Source organism: Rhineura floridana, chromosome 10 (assembly GCF_030035675.1).
Source record: "Rhineura floridana isolate rRhiFlo1 chromosome 10, rRhiFlo1.hap2, whole genome shotgun sequence".
Taxonomy (NCBI): Eukaryota; Metazoa; Chordata; class Lepidosauria; order Squamata; family Rhineuridae; genus Rhineura; species Rhineura floridana.
The window spans coordinates 84,907,603-84,934,980 of record NC_084489.1 but is presented as its reverse complement, the minus strand read 5'-3'; the positions used below and the strand labels follow the sequence as shown (position 1 = coordinate 84,934,980).

Here is a 27,378-nt window from a genome sequence, read left to right as displayed (position 1 = left end):
CAAAATGGACAGATCCATCCCGAGTCATGATTAACTTTAGCTGGATCAGGGCCCCAGGCTGGCTTGGCCACTGTCTCTCCCCAGAGCTAGCACCATCCCCTTCATGCCCTCAACCCTCCACCTTCCCTTTGGATCTCTACAGTCCATTCTGTCACCATCCCGCCCCCCCGTCATGGGAAGAGGGCGTAAGAGACACGGGCATACCTGTCTCCTGCTTCATTTTCAAGCCTTGAATGGCTCTCAGCCACCCCACACGTGCCTTCTCAGCAAGTTCCTGAAGAGGCTTCCCTAATGCAAAGATGTCTTCTTAGCTTCAGAACTCCTGTCTGATAAAGGAGCTGTCCCACAGACTGACATCTGGGCCATTGGCGTAACAGCTTTCATCATGTAAGCCACGTTAAGTTTCTTCTTCTCGGGTGTGCATGTTGTTAGGGGAGGGGACTGTTTAAAATCTACTAGAGCGCAACAGGTCTGGAGAAAATACGCAAAGGAGGCGTGGAACGGAAATGCACTGGGATTCACGTGATGATAGCCAGAGTGTAGTAACTGCAGGAAACTCAGCAGGGAGGAGGAAGGTGGAGACAAAAGTGGGATGAGTCCACTTTGTTCCTTGTTGGCTCAGCTCCACCTCCTACTGTTGATCTCCCAGCCTTCCTCCACCCCACCAGTCCCAATGGGCACCGGGCATCAATGGGTTAAGGAAGCCTTGGATGGTCAGAGGAAGGAGAAGGCCAGACAGGAAAGTGGAGGGAGGGAGGGGGCAGGGAGATCCTGAAAAGGCATGAAGGGAAACAGGAGGCAGCATTGAGACAGAAGAAGGAAGGGGACAGAGACCAAAGGCAGAGGGAGGGAGAAAGAGAGAGGAGACTCCCAGCCCTTGGGATAGGAAATGGACTAGTCAAGCCCTGATTGAGGCTGTAGCGAGAGGAGAAGGCAAGTGGGGGGAGCAGGGGGGTGGCCAAGAGAGCGTAACAGGGCCTGGGAAGAGTGGCACCTCCATGACTTGATGATGATGGGACAGAACCAGCAGAGAAGGGCGAGTGGGAAGCCCTGAAAAAGATCTTGAGGTCTAGGGAGGCAGTAAGCCTGTGGGGAGTTTCCCCTTTTGTGCTTGCCCTGCAAGGAACGTGATCAAGGAGGAGATCCCTACCAGAAGAAGTTACTCGACGAAGACAAGGGTGATCGGGACTGTGTATATCTAGTTAATAAAGCCTTGATGAAAAATATTTAAAATGTGCCTGTGTGCTTGCCAGGGCCAGTGTTAGAGACCATGTGTCGCTTTGATGTGCTGCTTCTGCCCAAGTTGATGGCAAACCATTTCTAACATTCTTCTCCTCTGTCCTCAGGCTGAGTGCGGAATACCCCGTTAGCTCTCAGGCCGCCTGGGACTTTGGGAGGCTTGTCAAACGAGAGAAAATCAAATTCAACAAATGCTATGCGGGCCTCTCGGGAGGAGCCGTCTCATTCCTACAAAGCACCCTGTCCTCTAATCCATGGTGAGAAGGTCCTTCTCTTTTTCTAAGGCAGCCTTTCTCAAGGGTTTGTCAGCTTATTACTCTGTTATTCCACCACCCCACAAAGGAAAAAAGATGCCCTCGTTCAAGTTATCTCAATTTTAACTAATCCACCCCAGGAAGCAGGTCACCGAGTCGTGGGTATCTAGTGAGACTAGGCCACCATAGACAGCTCATCCATTCCTTTCTGGTTAGCAAAAATCTATATCCCTGAAAGTGTGGTGGTAGGCACAGGCAGCCTGATCTCAAGCCACCTGGCTCTGCTGGATTCTGCAGGCAGGTAAGAGCAGACGTCATTGGTTGTAGCACTTGGTTAGAGGCAATGAACTCAAACGCCAGCACATTTCCTAGAAGTAGTCTGTTTGCAGTACATCTGTATGAACACATGTCTCTTCCTAATACTGAGACTGTTCATCTGTGTATCCCAGTATTGCCCACTCAGCTGGCAGCAGCTCCCCAATGCCTCAGGCAAGAGTGGTTGTCCCTCCCCCCCCCACACACTCCCGCTACTTGAGATCCTTTTAAATATAAGAGGGACTGTATTTTCTAGAATCTAGATTGTGTTCATCTACTGAGCTGAAAAAGGAAAGGAAATGTACTGCCTTCAAGTTGCTCCCGACTTATGGCGACCCTATGAATAGAGTTTTCATGGTAAGTGGTATTCAGAGGTGGTTTACCATTACCTTCCTCTGAGGCTGAGAGGCAGTGACTAGCCCAAGGTCACCCAGGGAGCTTCGTGGCAGTGTGGGCATTCGAATCCTGGTCTCCCAGGTTGTAGTCCAACACCTTAACCACTACGCCACACTGGCGCTGAGCTGAGCTGAGGCCCCTCCCAAAGCATGATGGAATAATTGCTTACTACTAAGGAGGGGTAAAGGACAGAGTCTATCACCTGACAAAGCATAGAGTCTGTCACCAGGCAAGTAGTTCTGTTTCTTTCCCTCCCCTCAGAGACAGCGGAACGACTGAATCCAGAACCCTTGTTTCTTTTTCTCTGCTAGGAGGCGGCCAACAGCATCTGAATGCCTTCAGTCTCCATGGCTGCAGGAGACTGGCCTGGATGAGAGGCAACAAGCCACAGTCACTTTCTCCACCGCCAAACTGAGGAATTTTCTAGCTGAGCGGGAAAGAAAGAGGGCCCTGCTCTGCTCAAAGTATGGCCTGATGACTGTGTAGCGAAATAACATTCAAACTGCATCACTCTCAGACTACTCCATAATCCTGCTCAACACACATAAGAATGTTTTATTATAATGTCTGGCTTCTGGCTTGAAAAGGGATGGCCACCTTCTTCAGGATGAGACACAAGGTGGTGTGAGTCAAAGGGCTGTCACTCATTTGCTTATTCATATGTGCACAACAATAATAATCTGTGTATTTTCATGTAAGTTTGGGGCTGGTGGACACCAAGTCACAGTTCATGGACGTCTCTATCCTACAATATTGTTTTTCTGAAGTTGTCATTATGGAGTGGAACTATTATGGTGAACTAATGGCAGGAGGCAACCATCATCGATTTAACTATAGGCAGGCCAGCTTAGCAAAACCTTATGGGGAATTTCCTGTCTCTCCAGAGCAGTTAAACGATATAATCAACTGCTAAGGGAGCTTATAGAATCTCCTTCCTTGGCGGTTGTTTTGAAGAAGGAAATAGTAGGCAACATTGGATGCTTTAAGACTGGATCCAGCCTTAAGTCAGAAGATTGTGTTGCCATGACTGCTGCTTCAAGTCTCTTATTCCAATCTGAAAATGTGAATAAGCCCTTGAAAAATGTTTATATGCACAGACTTCAAAATCATTCACTGAAATAGTTGAATGTGGGCTTATTTCTAAGACTCCTTGTTTTTGCAGTCAATGTTTTCCAAATGTATCTCATGGGTTCCTAGGAATGCAATTTTATAGACTCTCTGAGCTAAGCAGAACACCATCGTTCAGCAGCAACAAAGAGGTGCTGCGACAACATACACTTGTCAACAGTAGTATGCTAAATATCAGCAAGCTTTGATCCCACAGAACTGTACAATGTAACAGAATGCCTCCTTTTTTAAGCTGACTCAAAGGCACCTTTTATGCTCTTGCCTGACAAAATGTATGCTAGCCAAAAGGAATAATGGAGCCTGTTACAGAACATGGTAATTATTTGCTATAAGTACATGATAATCTGCTCTTTTAATGTATTCTTCTCTAGGGATGCTTAAGGGCATCACTTAGCCAACAGAAGTACTTTCAGCACCTTATGGGCTATTTGCTATTTGATGTTCCAATCAGTTAGAGGATGCTAGAGGGTCAAAAACATCATTTAAATGCATCGTGTTCACATGTAAAGAGATTTGTCCATGTAGAATAATCTTTCATAGTCTATCTGTGGATGTATGTAAGGACATCTGCTTTAGCACAAGTAGTGGGGAGCATGCAGTCTTGTAGGCCAGGATGACTTTGTAGCCAAAACATGAGTCTTGCTAATCCGATGAAGTTATATCTTATTAGGTACAACTGTAATCTTAATTGCCATCATTTCCTTTTTGCTATGTCACCAAACTTGATGTGGTACTTCTGGAACCACCAAATTTTTGTGACGTGTTCAAAGCCTGTTGGTTTCAACTAGCTCGATTGGCAATCTGTATGCCTTACAATATTGGAAGAGGCCAAACTGCCTATACAGTTCAAGAGGCCAAACTGCCTATTCTGTATGTTCTCCAACAGTTATCGTGGGTTACTGTTTGGCATTTCATGGTGTGCACATTTCTTTTAAACAAGCCATGCATGTATCCAACTTCTGTTGTACCAACATCTCTTGCACAATCTTTTTTTCCTTTTCTTTTAACTTGCATTGAAAAACACAGAGAACAACTAAAACAGCCTACATAGTTTTGATAATGGGGAGCGGGATGGGGAAATTGCTTTCTTATATATTCTGGCATTCTAAGGTCATAAAAGTGCTGTAGGGTCATAGTCGTAAATTGATAAGAACTGGCAGAGATCCATAGACTTGGGTGAAAGAACTAGGCTTTATGATAATGCTTAAATATTGTTGAGAATGGAAGTATAGTTTACAAAGGTTCTTTATCTTGAGCAAACTGATTTGCATCAATATTTTTAGAGAATGTTTAATCAGGCTGACCAGAATACACTGTTGTAAGCCATAGTGCAGAGTCTGAAGGTTGAGGGTAAATGAAGAAGCCTTGTTCTGCTGTCAGAAGTTTCCTTCTGTACTATGCATACATGCAAGGTAACATATAGCTCACAAGTAAGAAAGGACCTTGTATAAATCACTTGGGCTTATGAATTGGCTATGTTTTTGATGTTGTCACAGTTATAAGTGGTTTGGAGTTTAGATGATGTGCGGAGGGAAACCACCATTTGAGGAGGAAAATATTTTAATGTAGGATTTTTTTTATTGTTACTCTGTCAGCATCTGAACTCACAGCATCTTTTCTTTTGTATATGATGTGAATGAAGTGACTTTGTTTTTCCTCCTACATGCATGTATTTTCACCGCAACTAAAGATATTTATGAATATTAAGCTGTTTTGTTAAATAAATTATTTTAATAAAGATTTTACGCCGGAGTTGATGGTGCTGACTGTATTATGGTAAGTAGAATGGGGTTTCTTATTTTAATACCAAGACAAATTAATGCACATAGCTGAAAGAGCTAATTAGCAAATCACTCTGTTTGATACAATTTTATTATAAATCTAAGTAATGAGCTCAGCAATGCAGTCTCTGCACCCTTAGAGTCTATTCATTTCTCATAAGTATATTATTAACTGCAAAATGTTTCTGCTTCAGGTAATTCTGTCACAGCTGCACAATTTTGTATGTGTTCTGGTTTTTAGCAACCTTCTCTCTCTGCCATCCTGTGTGTGGGAAGCTATTTGCATTTTTCTATCCCACCAAGCATTATATATATCTTCATTGTCAACATGTGTTCTTGGTGACTCATGCACCTTGACACATAATTGGCCACATGTCAACAGAGGTGTGATTTTCTATTTAGGATCTTGGACCCAGAATTATGGCATGGGGACATTGCTTGCACAGCAATTACAGGAGAGGGGGAGAGATAACGCTGATTGTGGGTGCGAAAGTCTTATTAGAAAACAGATGAATGGTTAGTAGATACAGACATTTATTTCGGTAAAGTCACAATTCTTATCCTGCATGGACCAACAGCTTGACTTGACCAGTTCTATAGAGAGAGAGAACCTACACAGAATAAGAAGCCACAGGCTCTTAGACTGTTTTCCCCATTTTGCTTACATCCATGAGGTCTTCAAACTTTTTGCTTTAAAAAAACCCTCAGCGCAGCCACTAAGATTCTAAGAAATGCCTGCATGGAGATTCTACAATTCTAACAAATGCCACCAACCTACAGCAACAGTGATTTATAGACCCTAAATAAATTGTGCAAGAAACACTGATGGAATATTTGTACCAAGAGCTCATCTATGCTGGTCTGGCATTTCTCAAGGTTGATCCACTTGATTGCCACCTTCTCTTTCTTCGGACTACAATAGGCTGCTTGTACCACTGCTGTTGCTCCACTCCCTGGGAAGGAAAAGAAACACAGAAAAACACAACGTTAGGGAGAAGCTTTTAAATATTTTGAGTGGTATCTCTTTTCAAGGAGAGGCCTAAAATATTAACACTACATTTTTTGTCTTGAGGGATATAATCCTTGTTGGCCAGCCACCTGAGAGATGCATGTCAGTGGTGGTCAGGGCCAAAACAAAAGTGGGTTTGGCCACCCACTCTCACTCTCGTACACACACACAAGCATGCTGGATGGGTTCCGTTGGCAGCGCTTGCTCGAAAGCATTCTGTTGACCTAGCAGGTCGGTATCGATTTGAGTTCATTCTTTGTCCTCTACCCACTGCTTTTACCAATCCATTTTTCCCCTCACAAAAAAATGATATTAATAGAAATATTTTTAAAGGAAATGTCAATTTTAAAGGAAATATCAATAAAGTTATTCTTAATACGGATACTGGATTTGTACAGGGAAAAAAATCCATTTTCAAAAACAGCCATGGAAAATTGCTGCCTAAAAAACCAACCTGCAACACTAGAGAATGAGAGAATTAATGGAAAATGTGGTACTAAATCCGAATTGGGCAGAATATAAGTACACCCCTAACACACGCACACACACAAGCACAGATCACACCCCCACACATAGGACACGCCTACACCCCACACATGTACAGACTATACATACAGCACACATGTACTCCCCACAACTAGAGCACACGTGCATATATACAGAACACACACATACAACTCCATTTTCACAATTTCCCCCTTGCTATTTCTGCTTGCTACGCAGCAACAAAGAGGAGGCTGTTCCTTTAGGAACTCCCACTTGGAGGCATTCTAGGGACATCAAGGCAGTGGCTCCCAACATTGTCAGTTTCCCTTGCCCCTTTGGGCACCAAAGAGAACTCTCCTCTCCTTCAACAAACTCTCCACAAGCAGGAAGGGGCACTCTGGTTTGCTCTGATATTTTCTGAGGTCTCACTGACCATCGTCAGGGCTCAGGAAACATCAGAGCAGATTGGAGTGCTTAGGAAACAGGAAGAAGCACTCTAAACTGCTACCGTTTTTCTGAAGAGCTTGTGATGAGAGCAAGTGTTCAGGGAAGCGGACAGAAGTGTTCCTTCCTGTTTCCTGAGAACTTGGTGAAGAAGAAAAGGGTTCCTAATGGCTGTTTGTTATGTGCATGTGTGAGTGCGTTTTCAGCACTGCTGCCACTAGTGCCACGCCAGTAAATTGGGTCAAGGGTTTGGTGGATCCGTTAGGAAAGGCTTTCAGGGCTGGTTCAGTGTGTGGGCCTGTGGTCCACGTGCAATGGGGCAACTCAAAATGTAAACAACATGGAATTTGGCCACACAAGGATTAGGGGTGGGAGAGAATTTTGATCCAGTTTGCGTTTCAAGCTGAATCTATTAAATTCACACTTTCTGAGCAAGATGAGAACCAAAACAGCCATCCTTTGAAATTCACCGTTATTTGAATTTTTCGATGCCGTTCACCAACCAGTGTTTAAAAAATTGCATATGTAAAGGGAAAGTGTGCATAAAAATGAATATACAAATGCAAAAATGCATTATATGATGAGAAATGGCTTGCAAGAATGTGTACCTTTGTCAAAACTGCCTACAAAAAGGTGTTTATTAGGAGAAATTTGCATGGAGAATTTTCAAGAGGATTTTTTTAATGTAAACTGCTGCAGAAATGTGGAGAAGAGAATTTAAGACTGATAAAATAAGAAACTGAGAGAACTGAAATTGACAGATCTTTCCATCCTTAACAAGGATAGAACATACAAACCTGATTGGGACACTAAAGCTAGTGGAAATGGAAGGGTTGAAGCACTAATAATTACATGGGGGGGGCAAGAGGAGATATACTTTTTCATGTTCAAAGTAACCTGGGAGTCTGAAGTTAGAGCTAGATACCAGGATTTTTGGAGTTGTTCAATATGAATCCTTAAGTGGTCAGACACTCTCAGATGTTTAATCAAGGAGATGCCTCTGATTGTTTAGAAACATCTAGGGGAAAAGCTATGATAGAGAACCAAAGGTGGGCAAGAATTCAGAGTCCCTTGAAGTCTGCAGGGTGTAGTTCCCAGGTTAGCAACCTGCCGGCTTCTGAACCCACCCACCCCCCAGTTCCGTGAGAAACCTATTGATTAGATTTCTTACCCACCTTTCACCAGAAGGTCCCAAGGTAGGTTACAACAATGTAAAAATTCAATGTCAAAGTAAGTAAACCCAATTTACAATCAGAAGAATAGGGTGGGTCCTAAAAAATATGTAACTTGATTGTTAAAGGTCAGGATAAAGAGGGGGTATCGTCAGCATATTGATTGATTGATTGATTGATTACATTTATATACCGCCCCATAGCCAAAGCTCTCTGGGCGGTTTACAGCAATTAAAAACATTAAAAACAAATATACAATTTTTCTTAAAAAAAAAACAATTTAAAAACACAATTTTAAAAAAAATTAAAACTTTTTAAAAAACACATGCTAAAATGCCTGGGAGAAGAGGAAAGTCTTGACCTGGCGCCAAAAAGATAACAGTGTTGGCGCCAGGCGCACTTCATCAGCAAGATCATTCCATAATTTGGGGGCCACCACTGAGAAGGCCCTCTCCCTTGGTGCCAGCCTCCCAGCTCCTCGCAGGAAGGCCTTGGATGTTGAGCATAGTGTAGGGGTGGGTTCATGTCAGGAGAGGCATTCCATCAGGTATTGTGGTCCTAAGTAGTGTAAGGCATATGTAAGCATATGACAAAGACTATACAATGAAGGGGCCAGACGCATCTCTGTGGGAAAGGAATTCCACAGCTTAGGGCTGTGTCAGGCCCAGGATGAGACTCAGGAACCAGACCAGAGGTTGTAAATAATTCGTGTTTTATTAGGGTAATGTCCAAGCAAAGACTGCGTCTTCTCATGAAGCAATACAGGGATACAGGTCCTGCGGCATTGGGAGAAAGTTGACAGAGCAATGGGCTGCTTCCCGCCTGTTCTTTAAGAAGGGGCCAAACGGGCGCGCAACCTTTCGCTCCTCCTTAACTGCCCCTCAGGTACTGCCCGCCTTCCCCCCCTTCTCTCCTGTCTTTTCAGCTGTCTGCGTGTGCGCGGTGAGGGGGGAAGCATCAGCCCCTCCTCGACTGAAGTTTCCGATTCCAGTATGGGGGATAGGGGAGGAGCTGATGGTAAACTGCCTCGCCGCTTTTCTGCTGTGGGCAGCCCTCCCTCTTCCCCCTCTTGCTCTGAGCTTCGAAGAAGGGGAGGCGTGAGAATATCCATGGAGGATTCTGAAACTTCAAAGCTCTCAGGCTCCCCGTTGCTAGGCGACCCTATCGCTGGCATTTCCTCTGTTTCGTCTTCACTCCAAAAGGGGAAGTTCCTCCCCCTCCCCTCTGCCATCCATATGAATCCTCTTCTCCCAACTCCCCGGGACCCCAGCTCTGCCTCCCGACAGGCTGCCACAAAGAAAGCCCCCAAGGTTTTGAGGGTGGTGGAACGGAAAGGGTCTGTAGGTAAGGAGGCAGTCTTTCAGATATTTGGGGCCTAAGTTGTTCAGGGATTTAAACATTAGCATGCGCACCTTACATTGACCCAGAAACAAACTGGCCGTCAATGCAGATATTTTAAAATGGGTTATATGAATTCTAAATGGAACCCCAGCCAGTAATCTGACTTCTGCATTTTGGACCAGGTGAAGTTTCAAATCGTCTTCAAGGGCAGCCCCACACAGAGCGCATTGCGATAATCCAGTCTGGAAGTTACTAGAGCATGACGTACAGTGGCTGATGCATTCTGGATTATAATGTTTGAGGAAGGGCTATCGCTCAGTGGTAGAGCATTTGCTTTGCATGCAGAAGGTCTCCGGTTCAAGTCCCAGCATCTCAGGTAGGGCTGTACCCTGCCTGGAACCCAGAAAGGCATTGATGCAGTACTAAGATGGATGGACCAATGATCTGACTCAGTATCAGGCAGCATCCTATGGTTCCTGTAATAATTACAATAATGATTTGTGAACATAATTATATATAATTATTATATATAATTATTACATATAATTTCTAAAGCGCTTTTAAAAGTTGCTTGCTGTTAAAAAATGTGTGTGGATATTATTGCTCAGTAACAAGAGACTTTTAATTACATGCAGTAGCAATGCATCTTCATTTGACAGATCCCCCTGTCATTACATCCTTGGAGGGTGTAACATCGTCCCATGGCTGTACCTGTGACTGAAACTGGGGTGCAAACTAACACTGCACCATCAACCAGTCTCACGTGGATCCTGGATATTGACAGTGGCAGTGTAGTGTGGGAAGCAATGGTGCGCCTCACATAGTGCTCTGGCATTCTACTCCCTCCACCTGATTATGCCACGTGCATCCACAAGAGGATTATTACTTATTACTCATAAGTCTTAGGTGAGGTACCTTGTCAAAAGCTTTTCGAAAGTCCAAGTACACTATGTCAAATGGGTCACCTCTATCTATATGTTTGTTGATGCCCTCAAAGAGCTCTAATAGGTTAGTGAGACCGAACTTACCCTTGCAGAAGCAATGCTGGCCCTGCTTCAGCAAGGCTTGTTCTTCTATATGTTCGACTAACTTTAAAAATACTTTCTGCTAGTTTTCCCAGAACGGACGTTAAGCTAAATGGCCTGTAATTTCCAGGATCCTCCCTGGAAATTTCACCACTCCTTTAAAAAAAATTGATGTTACAGTGGCCACTTTCCAGTCCTTGGATATGGAAGCTAATCTGAGGGAAAAGTTACATACTCTTGTTGGAAGATCAGCAAGTTCACATTTGAGTTCTTGCTGTTTGAGTGGATGCTGTCTGGACTGTGATTTTGTCTAGTAAGCCTAGAATTTGGCTTTCATCATGACTGTTAGTCTCAGTACCTCTGACTCCCTTCCTGCAAAAGTTAGTCCAGGCACAGGGCTCTGCCCTGTATCTTCCACAGTGAAGATAGATGCAAAGAATTCATTTAGCTTCTGTGCAATCTCCTTTGTCTGCTTTGACTCCTTGGTCATCCAAGTATCCAACTGTTTCCCTAGACTGTCTCCTTCCTGCTACTAATGTATTTAAAGATTTTTTGATGTCGTTGGTCTTTATGTTTTTAGCAATCTGCTCCTCAAATTATTTTTTAGCCTCCCTTATTGCCTGTTTGCATTTCTTTTGCCAAAGTTTGTCTTCCTTTTTCTTCTCCCCATTTGGACAAAATTTCCATTTTTTGAAGGATGCCTTCTTTCCACCAATAACATATTTGGCTTAACCACGCTGCTATCCTCTTGTCCCTGGTGGAACCTTTCCTGATGTGCAGTATACAACTCGTAAGGCTTAAGCATTTTGAAGCGATTTGACCTTCTAGACTTTGTCTTTCAACTTCCTTTTTGCCAATCCCCTCATTTTTTTTTTTGCAAGTTTTTTGAAGTTGAATGTGACTGTGTTGGATTTTCTTGGCAATTGGCCATTTACATGCATGTTTAATTTAATAGCACTATGGTCACTGCTCCCAACTTGTCTGACAACACTTAACATCTCTCTCCAGGTCCCAGGCACCACTTAAGATTAAGCCCAGTGACACCACCTCTCTAGTCAGTTCGATGTCCAACTGTTCTAGGACATAGCCATTTAGAGTATCTAGAAATTTTACCCCTTTGTCATGGCTGGAAACACATATGTAATCTGTCTATGTGAGGATAGCTGAACTCAGCCATTACTACAACAAGGATGCTTAACCCCTTTCTTATAGGCCATTTCCCAAGTCAAAACCATCTCCCTAGCACCAGCTGAATCTCTACTCGGAGACAAAAAAGGTACCAGGCACACATATCTTTTTATCCCATGGGCAATAAAGCAGCTGGGGAGGGCATTGGGGAAATTACCCATGGGGAAAGGGTTAAGCGCTGCCCTCTGCCTTTTGCACCAATCAGATTTAAGCAGCCACATGTACACCACAGAGCTGCATTAAAGTAAAAAACAAAACTAATTGGGAAACGCTCCACGTGTCTCTTGTGTCATGTCTCGGTTTGGTCCTGTGGGAGGGAGCAAAAGCCACATGTTGGTTGGCAGCTGCATGCTTCGTTCCCTCATCAGCTATGGAAATAAGTACACAAGACAGCGGTTCGTATGGGTGAGAATCAGGCCCACGACTTGATTACTGCCAGCAAGTGGGGTTGGCATGACAGTAGGCTGAGGATCTCTCTTCCCTCACTTCTGTGCTGAAGAAACATTCCCTGTCAAGCAGCCGGGGAGGGGAAAGCACCCAACGAGGTTGGCCAGCAACTTTGGACCCCAGGCGGGTGTAAGCCATATGACACCTAGGGTCCTGCTGGGCAACCAATGGGAGAGGGTGAGCATCATATGAGATCAGGCCCCACCCAAGCTAGCAACATTCCTCACATGTCTCCCCTTTTATGGGGGGGGGTCCTCCTTTACATTTGATCCGCCACAATGCCATTTCCACTCCCATGCTGCAGCCAAGGAATGAAGCGCTGTGGGAAGTCACCAAGCCAGGCATCGATGCCCAAGGGAGAAAGATTAATGCCATCTGGACAGAGCATTTCAGGGCAATCGTGCTTGATTAGTGCGTGACAAACAACCAGGCCATCCATAACTCAGATTTTATTTTATTTATTTATTTATTACATTTATACCCCACCTTATTAACATGCCAGCAGGCCACCTTGATCCTCTGGGGTTCTCTTGCATCTCTCCATGCCCATCTCTGGAGCCAGGATGACCAGCCCAAGGTCATGGAATGGTGCTCAGCTGCCAAGCAGGCCAGGCCAGCTTTCACCGCCAACTCCAAATCGATACTTTCACGTAAGCAAAGGTCGTTCTCCCCTAGGTGCACAAGCAGCAGATTGGGATGGCTGCAGCGCTGGATCCAGTGGTCGATTAGAGGACACAACCCACTCTGTCTCATATCTCATCTGTAAATCTATGAAATGCATGCCCAACTGAGAAGCCCAGTGGATCGGACCAGAGTGTGGACCTGGCATGGTGTTCTGCCCAGTATACGATGTGGTGACTGACAAGCCACACCCTCTTCCAGCCTGAAATAAATCACAAGTTATTGGTAGAGTGTGAACCTTTTCAGGGGTGGATATAACCTCAAAAGGCCTGCGATTTCCAGTGTGGAAGAAATGCTGAACTTTCACCTTTATTGATAAGAGGGATTCTATAATCAACATGCTTACATCTGCCTATAAAAGCTAAGAGGCTTTCTGATCACATCTTAAGGTACATTTTGCAGTCACAGGGGAAATGAGGAAATGCTGTGCTCTGCCAGCCAGCTGGTGGAAAAGGGAATCTGTGGGCAGCAGAAGTATGTGGTATCTTTGCTATAGGTTAAAACCTGGTTCCATTTAAAGCAGTGGAATAAGGGTACGTGATAGTGAGAAGGAACATCTGACATGTGTAAAGGACCATCCCAAAGTGTGATATGTTAACTATACATGGAATAAGATCTGGAATGCTCTGTGTGATGCATGTACAACTATATAAGCCTGTAAGTCCATGGTTTGAGAGACAGACTCTCTGACTCTCTCTCCTGATGTGCATCAGTGATTTTTCTTTATTGTAATAAAGCTTGTTCCAGCAACTGCTACCGCTAAATTGGACTGGTAAGTTATTTTTCCTTCCACACCAGTGATCCAAGGCTTTTATCCGAGTTGCAGGCACCCCCAGTCTGCTGCAGAAGCAGCAGCTCCTATTCTGAATGAGTGCATCCCATACTTGCTTGCAGGGAAGCTGGCCTTTGCCAGCAAACCGGTGTTTCATTAAGGGCACAGAATCTTGATGGATAAAGAACACCTTTGGGTTGGGAGGCCGCTGATGGAGATATGCCTTGACATCCTTCACTGGGCAGGGAACGTCATGGAGGACAGTTTCGGGAGCCTTCTGGTCTGTCTTAGACTTACGAATAAACATTGTGAGCCCTGTGTTCACTACAGCAACATCCCCTAATTGAAGGGAAACTGATGACAGGTCACCCTTCTGAGGGACCATGAATTTCCTTACCTGCCGAAAGGCCCCAGAGAGTGCTAGGGTGAAAGCCACTTTGATGAGGGTGGTCTCAAAGCTGGACCAACGTGTGCCCGGCAATGAGTCTGCCAGCCGCACCAAAATATTGAAGGGAATGGGGTGCCTGTAATCCACCTGGGGGAGTCATCCTGCTTCCAGTCCAGGATGGCCCTGAGTGCCTTGGAAGAGTTGCAGGGGTCCGTGAAACTTTGGGCTTTGTAAAAGGAGATGATGGGAACAAGATGTGTTGCCACTGACTTAGATGCCATTTCCAAATTCCTTAAGTTGGATAGGTATTTCAGAAGCATCGCCTCTCGGGCCGGCCAAGGTTTCCTAGACCCGTGGACCTTGAAGCAAACGAAACAAAATACTCCTCAGCCATCCAGTAGGACCGGAAGATAGAAGGAGCAATAGAGCGCCATATTGTTGCAATTTCCCACAGGGCATCAGGGAATGGTTCTTGGTCTGCGTCAACCATGGGAGGCAGAGCACAGAATCTGCTTTCCTGAAAGCAAGATGAGGCCTCCTCGATGTTCTTGTCTACACCTGGTACGTGTCAGGCTGGAAATGATATATCAGTTTCCAAACACAGCAGAACCAATTCACAAACCAGACCCATGACCTGCTCAGAGCAAGGTGATTGTTTATTAATCACTCTATTTATTTATTTATTTAAAATATTTCTATCCCGCCCTTCTACCCTATAATGGGGCATTCAGGGTGGCTTACAAAAAGAAAATCAAACATGTACATAATAAAATTGTAAACAGTAAAATCACAAAAACATTAAAACAAATTAAAATACATAAAATACAATTAAAATACATAAAATACAATATATACACACACACACACACATATATACAGGGAGTGGTACTAAAGGGACTACTGAGGTAAAATTTAACGTAGGAGACATACAATCACTGTCAGGCTGCACCTGTCATGAAATTGTGAATTTGTATGAATTTGTTAACCTGGTTTGTGTATCATGGCTCAGTTACAAGGGACCATGGGAGTTACATCTTGGAAGGAGACAGGCCTCCATGAGAGGAAAATCTTAAGTTTTAAGCAGTTGGGGAGGCCTGAACAGAAACATCTGCTTATCTCCTGGGAGCCTGGTACCCAAGGCCATGCAGGCTTGAGAAGGTTGAGATCAGAGACGGGGGGGGGGGGCGGCCTGCAAGGCGCGAAAAAGTGAAGAAGCTTCGGGAAGAGGATTACATAAGAAAGCCCCTGATTGGTTCATTCATCCTGGACCGTTAGGTTTCTTTTTCCTTAAGTATAGGGTCTGAGACCCATAGCCTGTGTTCCCGTGGGTTTCCATCTTGATGGGTGAGCTTATGTGAGGTTCCAATGCTTTTTGTTATCCTGATTCTCTTCTCTCTCAGGAGAGAAGAGACCTATCAACAACTACCTCTAAGTAGGTAGATGAGGCTAGATAGCTTGTTATTTTTTCTGTTGTGTGTTGGACCCTGTTACGGTTGGGTGTGTGGTTTTGAAGAATTGTTTTGCTCCTATTATTAATGTGCACTTATATTTTGAATAAAGCTACTTCTTATTAACCTGGCGTGTTCATTGAGGGGGAAGGTGGTTCTGAATCCAGCATCTTGACCATTTGACCACAAAACTACCAAGGAGTTAAGCAGAAGTATATTTTGGTTTTACCAGAGGTTTCTGGACAAGGAGTTTAAGTTTGGCTCTTGTCTCACTGGACGTTGGTTTACCTGTTTCTGGGCTCTGAGTTCCCCTAGCTCAGAGTTGAACCAGTGAAGGGGTGGTGGCAGCCTATCTTCTACCTTGCAGGGTTGGTGTTGGTTTGCACAGCCTTGGCAAGGGGAATTTGGTGATTGGGTTCCAGATCAATTGCCCTAAGGGTGGGAATTGGGTCTGAAGCATGCAAATCTTGGCCCTTGGGGGCAAGATTCCATGACACTACCCTCAGTCCCTCCGAAAGGCTCTCCAGAGCTAGATTGTTTTCAGAAGTCTCTGGAAAACCAACAGGGAGGGAGCAGAGTGAACTACTGTCTAGTTGTCGCACCAAAAGCAGATTTTCTTATTCCTGAAATGGCCCTTCCAGAGAGTGACTGCTACTATTATGGGGAAAAGTTTGAGGAATGTGAGATCACGTGTGATGCCCATAGGTTCCCAACGGGTCAGCCAGTGCTTGGTGCGCCAATGACCCTTGAAGCATGCCCCCAAAGCCAGGTTTCCAGAGGCATTGGGCTCTACTTGCAAATCTGTGTCTGCCTCAAGGGTGTCTTGCCAGAATGATACTCCATTGAAATTCTGGACAAAAAGTAACCATATCCCTGTCTCCTGCTTCCTGGGTCTTGTGACACATATGTGGTGGTGAGGAAGGAAACCCCAGCCATGGCCTGGACTAGTCTGGCACAAAAAGCCCAGCCTGGCCTCACAACTCAGCAAGCAAAGTTTAAATGTCCAAGCAGATCATTCAACTCACTCACCTTACATCTGGTCCTGCCCCTGAAACTCAAGCAGGAGGGCCTGCAAGGTGACTAGTTATCCTGTGGAAGGCTGCAAGAGGCTGCAACAGAATCTAGTTGGACGCGCTGCTAAGATATGTTAGGGTAGTGGAGAGTCTTTCTGTGTTTTTCAGGCACCAACGGCATGCCAAATTGTTATGACCAACACTGAAAAGTTGGCAAGCGACTCCTTGCATTCGTTTGAGCCTGCAGTGCCGGCAGACAGGAAGTCATCCAAGTGGTGAGTTATCTGACGACTCCCCAATGCAGCACCTACTTGCTTGTTCAACAAATGCGCTGAATGTCTCGAAGGCAGCAGAGGCAATGGAGCACCCCATAGCCAGAGCTTGGAAAGGTTACTTTTTTAAAACTACAACTCCCATCAGCCCCAGCCAGCATGGCCACTAGATTGGGCTGATGGGAGTTGTCATTCAAAAAAAGTAACTTTTCCAAGCTCTGCCCATAGCCTTTGCCTTGTTGACATGCCAGCTATCCCCAGACTTGAAGCCTAGTAAGTTAAAATCCTGGGGATCACCTGGGAGTGTTACACTGAAGTTTGAATTAAAAACTTTCCTGTACCTATAGAAATGCTGACAACACGTTAGAAAGATGACAATGATCTTTGGTAAGTTGGCAACATGAGGCCATTGACCATTTGCTAAGAAGTCAGCAAAACTGTGAAGAATACAATGAGTGATTTAGACGTTGCAATTTGCTTATCTTGTAGCTACAGTGCAAAAGTACAGAGCATGACTAACCCCCACCTTCGGAATTTGTGTGTACTGCCAACTTCTTGGAACCAAAGTGTATAACTGCCTGTAAAGAATCATGAATGTTTCAGATCTCATAGACTGACACGAGTCACTGTGAGATCTCCGCTTTGCAAAACGTATAATAAAAGGGCCTTGGTTGGCTATTCTGAGTCTCTGTTGTTTGAGTGATTGGGTTTTCTCAACCAGCAGGAAACGAACCTGAAATTCTAGTGTAACAGGAGCAGGCAGGAGGCAGACTGTACATCACATGTTGCCACGAGGGCCCCAGGGCCCCAGCCTCAGACCCCCCAGGGCCACAGCCTCAGACCACTTCTATAGCCAAGTCATTTCTACCCCGCCCTTTTTCCAATAGGATTCAGAGTGGCTTACAACTAAAAACAACACCAATTAAAACATACAGAAGTATACTATTAAAAGAGAATTATACTATGAGAAAAATTAAAACCATAAAATATAGGTTAAAAGTAACGGACAATTTAAAATAATAAAATCATATAATGTAGTCACCAAACCCATGACACTTAATCCTGGTCGTTCTCTATCCCAAACGCTCATTGAAATAAAACAGTCTTTACTTGTCGCCGGAAAGATGGCAAGGAGGGAGCTGATCGCACCTCACTCGGAAGGGAATTCCACAGCCTAGGGGCGGCCACCGAAAAGGCCCTATCTCGTGTCTGCTTCATATGTACTTGCGAAGGTGTGGGGAACACAAGAAGGGCCTCACCTGAAGATCTCAAATCCCAGACAGGTTCATGTAGGGAGATACGATCTGTCAAATAGCCTGGACCTGAGCCGTATAGGGCTTTGTAGGTCAAAACCAGCACTTTGAATTGTGACCGGAAACAAACTGGCAGCCAGTGGAGCTGTTATAACAGGGGAGTTGTATGGTCCGTGTAACCATCCCTGGTTAGCACTCTGGCTGCAGCTCTTTGTACCAATTTATTATCTAGTGGAACGCATACCTAGTGGAACGCAGTTGTGGAGGAATTGCATGGCTGGTAGAGGAGCCTTTTGAGAAAGGCAGGTTGTGAATCAGGCAATATACCCACCGGGGGCCTATTTGGCTACCCTGGGATGTCTCCTGTAGGTCTGGGAGAAGGGAGAGAGGCAAATGGCCCAGCCACAATACCCAGTGCACTAATACTTGGCAATCTTTTTGGTGGCAATTTCAGGAACGTCAATTAAAAGTTTTAAATTGGGTGAATCAGATGCTCTGCAGCATCCAGCCATGGAAATGTGAAAATGCTCAGTGACTCCCTCCCACAGCTGTTGGTGATGAAATATCACATTCTATTCCACAGCTGCCTCATCCCTGCCTTTGGCACAAGCCCTGTAAACTAAGCTCACATGGTTGGACGGGTGCCAGCCTCACTTGGAATAGGCTGCCTACACTCGAAAAAATCGACATGGACTGCCTTTAAGTTGATCCTGACTTATGGTGACCCTATGAATAGGGTTTTCATGGTAAGCGGTATTCAGAGGGGGTTTCCCATTGCCTTCCTCTGAGGCTGAGAGGCAGTGACTGGCCCAAGGACACCCAGTGAGCTTCATGGCTGTGTAGGAATTTGAACCCAGGTCTCCCAAGTTGTAGTGCAACACTCTAACCACTATGCCACACTGGCTCTCTACCCCCATGAAAAACAGATACCCCTGAGCCAGGGCCGGATTAAGCTGAGGAGGGCCCCTAGGCTGATTCTGAGCCACCCGCTGTCCCGTCCCATCCCCCCTGCTTCACCTGGTTTTTCTGCAGCTGCATGCACTGCGCGCGCAGGTTTGCCATCAATCAAGATTAGTGGGCCTAATCCTCATAGAGTATACTGAGCCCAGAAAATCCTGTTGGCACCCATGGACCTATGCTAACTGTAAGATATGGCCACTGTTGTGGACCTTGGCATTTTTTTATACCTCCACCCTTACAAGAGGTATATTGGAATATCCACTGTTATTTTATAGATTATTTCACCCAGGATTTAACAGAATAAAGAATTGCCAGTCATGACTATGCAAACCAAGTTTAACTTTCCCTTTAAAACCGCTGCCGATACCTGAACTTTTTGTGCCATCTGGGTTCAAGAACCTGTCGCATTTGAATGTGTGAGGATCAGGGTGGATTTCTGGATCCGTTTGCAGTCCAATAAAAGGGAAAAGAAGTAGATGGTCTCCTTTCCGAAGAATGTATTCTGTCCCATCAGCCATTGTCAGATCTGTATCCTGCTTCACACTTCGGAACAAAAAAGGACTGGATTTCAAGCGCAGAGTTTCCTCTATTGCACTGTCCAGAAGAGGAGTCTTTATCGTTTCCAGAGACACGTCGATGAAGGGGCTGCCTGGCTTCACTTCCTGACCGGTCTCTCTTAGTACTCTGTTTACTTCTTCCCTCACTGCCTCCATTGCTTCTGGATATTTCAGGAGATACACAAGAATCCAGAAAGTAGCTGGACCAGTGTTTGCTTGAGATACATAAAGAAGAATAAACAGGAATTTACTCCGCATCTTTTCCGTCATCCCAATATCAGACATCTGCTGATCTTGCTCAACTACCCATTTACTGATATTATCCTTCTGATACAACTTTTCTACTGAGAGTGTGTCCCAGAATAAATTCTTCACCCTTTCTGTCTCCTTCTTGACCTCAGGATCAAGGATGCCGAGAACCATTTGGGGAAATAAACTATCAAATTTCTTAAAATCCTCAAAAAGCTCTTCATATGGTGTTGGGGTATTCTCAGTAGCATTATCTTTGCTCTTGGCATCTGAGCCTGGCTCAGTTCCAAACAAAGCCATAAAGGCAGCTTGGAAGATGGTTTTAAAGCTAAAGTGGAGGACTCCGTCCTGCTGCCAGTGTCTCTTCTCCTCTCCTGAACCCTGGCTGTGGAGCATCACCATCTTCAGTTTCTCCATCATCACCTGGTTCAGGGCAGTCAGATTCTTCCCTCTAAGATATTCATAGCTAATTTTCCTCACAACATGATGATGAGATTCAGTGCCCTGAACAGCAAATAAATTTAAAAATTTCATTGATGCAAACTTCTTAAAATCCAGTTTGTCTTCTGATTCTTTAAGTATTTGTTCATACGAGCCAGGATCTGCCACAAAATGCATGTAGTTGCCACCAACCAAAAATGTGAAAATATCCCCATGCTTCTTCCGCATTGCTTGCAAAAATTCGACAGGGTTCTTCTTAAAAGGAATCCCATGTCCCAGCCATGGAATGAAGCCTTTGTCCAGTGGAGGTTCCTTGGGTTTCCTCTTGCGAAATGCTCCTATTGTATAGAGCCCTTCAAGTATGGTCGCTAGGAGGGTTGCTAAGAAAGCACAAAGCACAGTCTCCCAGAAATTCATGACTGGTGTCCTGAAGAAAACACTACAAAAGTTAAACAGATCCACAGGTCTACTTATAAAGCATGTAATCAGGGTGCAGATGAGGGTGCGGCTGTCTAACACCATTTCCGGACTGCCAAAGGCAGTTGTGTGCTTTTTATTCCTTCAGTCATGGATGACATCCAACTATCCATGTTGTGTTGTGTGTCGAGGAGGAGACAACAAACATTTTTTAAAATGCTCCAAGATGGGAAATCATTGTTGTGAAATGATGAAGTGATGTGTGCTCATAAATTCTTGACCAAGTAATGCAGTCTGGAATATGGATCAGAAACCTGGACCACCAATACCTCTTTTGATAATGAGGTTGATGATTGAGATCAGTACTTGCTGTGTTACAGCTTAGTACTGGCATTTGTAATACATTGCGGCAAAGTTCTGAGATAACTAGTCTGTTAAGGCTGGTAGTTGAAAGAATAAAGAAACTTAAGGCTTATTACTATAAGGAATCAAGTCGAATCTTGGGAAAAGATGGCGACCTAACAAGACGTACCCTTGGGAGCTCCCCCCGTTTGTACGGTAAGGGACAACTTCGGTAATTCAACAGTCTTCATGTGATACTTCTCTCGCCTTTTTCCCTTTTGCCGACTACATGACAGCTGGTCTGTGAATAGTTCTCTTGCTTATCTTGCTTATCTGCTTTTGTTTGCCCACCGTCCAAGTTACACTGAGCTACACAGAGTAAGCAAATTTCATCAGCTACGTTATGGAGTAATTCACTTATTTTTTGTCATTTATAACTTCCTGGTTACCCAGGTTGGTTATTTTGTTGTTATCTGTTGTGACGCACAACTCTCAATTTTTTAATTTATTTTTAAATTGTTTAAGTCGTTTATCCGCTGGCTGGTTGCCGAATGGGACCTCAGGTCTTAAAGTGACAGCATTGAGTCTTCTTACTTTAACTATTATGCGAACTAAGCTCTGGGTCAAAAGGTAGCAGTTTCCTGTAAAATCTTCCAACCTTGGTGCGATGGTTCTTACCAGAGTGGGATATAAACAACTGGGGCTAGTCCCTGTGATGGAAGACATCACGTCAGTCATTTTAATGTTCAATGTTTTATGTTTAATGTTTTAGTTTAATGTGTTCCTTTCTGTTACTGATTTTATGCTATATTGTATTTTAATCTCGTTTTGTACACCGCCCAGAGAGCTATTAGCTATGGGCGGTCTAGAAATGAAAATAAATAAATAAATAAAACACTAAACCAACGCAAAATTACTGACTTTTATGCCCCAGGTCGAAGGATTCGTCTGTCGCGGGACCTTTGGTTAAATCCACACCTGAAAGCACTGAAGAATGTCTAGACTGGTCCTTGGGCCCACAGTGCATAATGAAGTCGATGATCTGGGATTCTGTGGGGGCCAGTGAGCGTACCTTGGCTATGGAATTGGAGCAAGCAAGCTCCCCCATTGTAAACCCGCAGCAGGTATGTAGATCTGATCAGTCATAGGGGAGTCCTGCGAGCGCTGCTTCGACCTGCCTCGAGGGGTCTTTGAGGGACAGCCGCTCCCCCTCATTACCACAGCCTTGCACTTCTCTTTCTCACCAGCCCTCTAGCCACAAAGGAACTGACTTCCATACGGTAATTAACCTTTTTAAGTCTCAGCTTGAGCTGACTAGGAGTCTGTTCTTAAGTTGGATGGAGAATCTGTCTCTGATCAAGAACCTTCTCACTGAGTGCACGGGTCAGCTGTCTTCACTAATGGAGCTAATATCGCTTAACTTAAGAGGTCTTGTTCAGCCTACACCTATTACTATAGAAGGCTTAGAGCTGGACCCTAAGACCCGGGTAGACAGGGAAGTCAGTCCCTCACATGAAGTTAGTTCCCTAATTGGGTCTCCTGCTTGTGGAAATCAACAGAGGAGTGTAAGACACCTCAGTACGTCAAGTAAAATCCACACCCACAGTAAGAGCGGCAACAACATTTTGGATCCAACTAAAAAGAGCCTTAAACGTAAAAACTCTAAGGCCCATGTAAATTTAAAAAGGAAAACAAAAAATATAAAAACTGCTGTTAGTAGTAAAAGGGGCTCAAAAATGAACTTTAACAAGCTTTTCAAGTTGCTGGAACGAGATGAGAATGGACACAAGGCAATGGTCCTAAAGAGGCAAGCCAACAAAAACAAAAATAACATCAATAAGACTGAACTAAAACAAGAACGGACTTGTCTGATGCAAAGGCCAGAAGTTCTGCCTACACATGATACAGGAACAGGCCCCTCAGAGCCCCAGACAATCTTGCAACCTGCCAATAGGGGAGATGTCCCCTTAATTAGGGCTGTGGATCGAGAGCGTCCCCAGGAATTTACTCTGGAAAACAAAAAGTGGCGTCTCCAGTTAAAGGACAAGGACTTTGTCTTCATTAATTATCCCAAACCTTATGGTTGGTTGTCGCAGCATGACCGTAAATTACATCTTCTGAAGTTTATGTCTGCTTTAGTCAACTCTTTGCTAGAATTATACTCCATCAAGAAGATCGACTATCTTTTTTATAATTATAAATCAGCTCAAGCCTTGGTAACCTTTGCCTCAGCCTCTATTGCAGAAACAGTCTACTCATTCAAGGAGGTGTTCCTAAGAAGGGGCATCGAGGTTAAAAGACATTTTAGGGATAATTCCCCTGCACTGCCTCTGGTTACTTGCAGTGAGGGGAAATGTTTTGTTCCTTCAGTTCTGAGGCACGAGGAGCCCTCTGTTGGAGTCTCTGTCAATCGAGCTAGTGTCCCCGCTTTTTTACCAACTAACAATCCTGGGACAGACAACTTAGGGTTACTGAGTGCCAGGGATATGCATGGTGTGGGGAAGCACTCTGTGAGCAAAATAGATCTTGTGCTTGGGAACTATGTCCCTGAAGAGCTTTTACTTATTTACTTATTGATAGCTTCGGGGCGATCCCTGAACAGGAACAGCGTGAGATTTTGTTGCGACTGTCTGCTTTGAAAGATATTCTTTCGAATCTGATTAATCATGATAGTGAGCTGAATTTGAACGTTTCCTGTCTGACAGCTCCTGATAATAAGGAAGGTACGAATATCATCTCCCCTGGGAATCTCCCGGTGCAGGTTTCTGGGAGCCCAGTAAAGTACTCACATCGAGCAACATATAGCAGCTCACCTTGGGTGACTTCTTCTTCATCTAGGCATCATACCACAATTTTGCTGGGTCATCTAGTTCTAAGCCTGGAAATAGTTGTAAAACAATAATCAAAACTGACACTGAATAATGACCCATTGAGTTTAGCTAATGGCGGGAGCCTACCTCAGTCACCTCAGTCGCTAGTCCCTAAAATAAATGAGGAACCACAACAAAATCCTGCTTTTTATGACTGTACAAATCTGGAGCCAAAAACTTTTGACTGGCTTGCTACACATTTTCTGGAACCTCACGAGTGTAGTCCTCCAGTTCATAACAGTAGCCGTCCTATTCTCATTGTTCAATCTTCTGCCCTTTATGTTCCACCCGATAATTGCTATGTCCTGAAGGTCTCTCAAGGCATTTTGGATAAAATTGAAGAGTCAGATTGACTACGATTGCCGCCTGGCCCCTCTTCATTAAAAATCCTCTTGTGGAACATTGCTGGGTGGAAAACTAAAAGCTGGGACCTTAACTTTCTGGCCTATTTGAACAAATTTGATATTATTCTGCTCCGGGAGACCTGGTGCAGAGATCATATCTTTGTTGATGGGTTTGTGTCATTTTGTACCCCCGCACTCCCAAGTAAGAGTAAGGGTAGAGCCAGACAGGGTTTGTGCATTCTGGTTTCTTCCTCACTGGATGCCAGATTAACTGAGCTTTCGGTTACTGACTTTATGGATAGTGACTCCGTGGTGATGGCCATGTTTTTAGAACTAAGGTCATCACAGCTATCTTTACTCCTATTTAATATCTATTTTCCCCCAACGTCTAATAGGGAGGTTGTTCTATCCAATTGGCTTAAACTTGACTCTCTATATGCTTACTGGTCGTCTATTTTCATCTATGCATTTCCAATTATAGCAGGAGATTTTAACGCAAGGACAGGAACTTACCTGGAGGATGCTCCCTCAATTGGGTTCCTTTCTAATGTTGATAGGAATCACTTAAGGCGCAATGCTCGTCATTCTAAAGATCATTACTTAAAATCAGCAGTAGTTGGTTTGCTTCAGTTCGTTTTTAAATACGATTTATGTATTTTAAATGGTTCCCGCGCTGGCGATGACTAGGTGGAGTTCACCTATATTTCTCCCTGGGGTTCGAGTGTGGTTGATTATATAATCATACCTAAGATGACGGAAACTGAGGGTTATCTTTTTAGAGTAGCGCTCTGCTCTGTAAGCGACCATCTGCCCCTGGAATTCTTCCTCTCTGTCTCAGGTGGTGCACAGTTACATAAACCTTCCCAGGTATTCTCAAATTTACCTCCACTGGCCAGTTCTAATAAGATTAAGTGGTCTTCCAAAACAGGCCAGGCATTTAATAACTATATTCAACTTCCTCACATAAGCTGATTAGTGAGTCAGTTAACCTCGGACAGTCCGCCCAGTTCAGGCTTGGCAATTTACGAGGATTTGATTCAGGATTTAAACACTTCACTTCATACCATCTCCTCGCATTCCTCTAGATACCCAATAGACAGATCCAATAGCTGGTTTGATAAAGAATGCAAGGACCTAAGGAGAAGAATTCGTTCAGCTTATTGCTGCTATCGCAATAGTTGCTTATAGCAGCAACTATTAAGCATAGTACCAAGTCTTTTTGGCAGATAGTCTCTGGAGCCCTGGGTAGCCATAAGGGAAGTCCCGACTGTCACATTCCAGCTGACATCTGGGAGGAGCATTTTTGGGCTGTGTTCAACAATCCTGATTCTTTAGGTTCCAGCCACCCTCTCCCTTTGCCATCTGATATCCCTGAGTGGCCCCCTGTTGACCCTAATACCATCGTGGCATTAATTACACATCTTAAGTTGGGCAAGGCCCCTGGTCCCAATGGTATTCCCTCTGAGTTGCTGAAATGCAACATCAGTTCATGGGCTTCTCTGTTGGCATCTCTTTTTACGGTAATTAATAAATCAGGACTGATCCCCGTAACTTGGTTGAGAGCCTTTATCATCCCTATTTATAAGAATGGACCTAAAAATGACCCGAGCAATTATCGGCCAGTTAGACTGCTCTCCATCGTGGGTAAGATGTATGCCAGCTATTTAGGGTCCAAGCTGAAACTGTGGGTAAGCACCAATAACATCTTCGGAGAAGAACAGATTGGTTTTAAATCAGGTTGCTCTACTCTCGATCACTACTTGGTCCTAGCTCAGCTGGTGTACAAATACTCCAAGCCTCGTGGAGGTAAACTTTTTGCAGCCTTCATTGACCTGAAGTCTGCTTTTGATTACATCTCCCGTGAACATCTGTGGAGCAAACTAGAATCTCTCTCTATTGAGAAGAGACTTCTGTTTTTGATATCGGCTTTATACCATAACACCTCCATCCAAGTTCGCTGTAGCCACCATGGCCACCTTTCACAAGAAATATGCTCCTCACAAGGTGTTAGGCAAGGATGCGTTCTTGCCCCCACCTTATTTAACTTATACTTGGCTGATCTTCCCTCTGTCTTGGGAAGGATACAATCCCCCCCCAAACTAGGGTCTGCCAAAGTGTCTATCCTGCTTTATGCAGATGACACGTTTTTAATATCTCAAACCCAGTTGCGTCTAAAAAGATTACTTTTGGGTTTTGTGGATTACTGTAATGGTAATTCTCTAACTATTAATCATGCTAAATCCAAAGTAATTGTGTTCTCTAAAAGAAAGGCCAGGTTTCCCTGGTATTTAGGTTCTGTCAGAATAGAACAGGTTAACTCTTTCAAGTATCTGGGGATCTGGTTTCAAGAGACGGTCAGCTGGAAATCTCAAGTTAATTATATTAAAGCTAAAGCAGAGAAAAATCTGGGAGCATTGACCCGTTTTTATTTCTCTAAAGGAGGGAAATATGTTCCAGCTGCAGTATGTGTTATCAGATCCAAAATAATCCCGATGTTGTTATACGGGGCCCCGATCTGGACCCCCTATTTCAAGGGACACCTTGAAGGTATTCTCCTCTTTTGTCGTTCCTTTTAGGGACGGATTTGCCGCCGCCATTATTAAAGGGAGGACTCGTGAATGCTCACGACATAAACATTTTTGAGCCACGTGAGATCGTTCACCCAATCAGGAAGGGTGTTGGAGCAGCATATAAAAGGCTGCTTCTTCTTCCCGCTCTTGCCTTTTTTGCCTCACGGCATATGCGGTTGGTTCGTGCTTCCCGTTGCTCCGTCGGCGTATTGGCGTGATTGTGTCTACTTACTTTAAGTTATATCGCTTGGTTTTTTCCCTGGTCGATCCTTGTGATCCTTTCATTTTGCTTTCACGATTCAAATTTCCCTCCCCGTTACCCCGCTGATTAGCTGGGCGGCGGGCGGCCGCCCACGCGCCTAGCGGCTTTTTTCCCGTTTGTTCCCCCTTTTTTATTTGTAAAGCCTTTGTTCTCTTAGTTTCTTTGGTCCAATTTTGGAGTTGGAGCTGTTGGATTGGTCGTTATTGGGGCAATTTAGAATTTAATTCTTCGTTCTTGCCTTAGTTTTCGCTATTGTCCTTGTTTAACCCCCCTTTTCCTTTCCGTTTTTCTCTGTGTAATCGCTGTTATATATT

General features: G+C 44.3%; 3 protein-coding genes across 11 annotated transcripts in view; 2 read left to right on the top strand and 1 right to left on the bottom strand.

Moving 5' to 3' along the window:
* The window catches only part of OBSCN (obscurin, cytoskeletal calmodulin and titin-interacting RhoGEF), a 277,846-nt gene extending 272,791 nt beyond the window's left edge, over nt 1-5,055 (top strand). For all 9 annotated transcript variants that reach the window (XM_061585960.1, XM_061585958.1, XM_061585965.1 and 6 more), the window contains 3 exons: nt 312-387; nt 1,347-1,496; nt 2,516-5,055. In XM_061585960.1, coding sequence (XP_061441944.1) covers nt 312-387; nt 1,347-1,496; nt 2,516-2,690 — 401 coding nt within the window. In that variant the 3' untranslated portion in view covers nt 2,691-5,055. The remainder of the gene's footprint in view (nt 1-311; nt 388-1,346; nt 1,497-2,515) is intronic.
* On the bottom strand, nt 4,027-22,778 carry LOC133364833 (7-alpha-hydroxycholest-4-en-3-one 12-alpha-hydroxylase-like). The gene is made up of 3 exons (XM_061585694.1): nt 19,380-22,778; nt 5,954-6,066; nt 4,027-4,068 (listed from the first exon to the last, which is right to left on the bottom strand). Exons 1-3 carry the CDS (start codon nt 20,779-20,781, stop codon nt 4,027-4,029), a joined length of 1,557 nt encoding a protein of 518 aa, XP_061441678.1. The 5' UTR covers nt 20,782-22,778.
* LOC133365136 (uncharacterized) lies at nt 20,814-27,378 on the top strand. Its single transcript, XM_061586586.1, has 2 exons — nt 20,814-21,234; nt 21,953-27,378. The coding sequence occupies exon 2, from the start codon at nt 22,356-22,358 to the stop codon at nt 23,655-23,657; it is 1,302 nt and encodes a 433-aa protein (XP_061442570.1). The 5' UTR covers nt 20,814-21,234; nt 21,953-22,355; the 3' UTR covers nt 23,658-27,378.

Coding starts and splice junctions, on each gene's coding strand:
- LOC133364833 (XM_061585694.1), bottom strand. CDS start 20,781: ATGGTGTTAGACAGCCGCACCCTCATCTGCACCCTGATTACATGCTTT. Junction 6,067..19,379: donor AGATGGCACAAAAAGTTCAG/GTATCGGCAGCG, acceptor TTTCCTTCCCAG/GGAGTGGAGCAACAGCAGTG. Junction 4,069..5,953: donor CCAGCATAGATGAGCTCTTG/GTACAAATATTC, acceptor TGGTGGTTCCAG/AAGTACCACATCAAGTTTGG.
- LOC133365136 (XM_061586586.1), top strand. CDS start 22,356: ATGGAGAATCTGTCTCTGATCAAGAACCTTCTCACTGAGTGCACGGGT.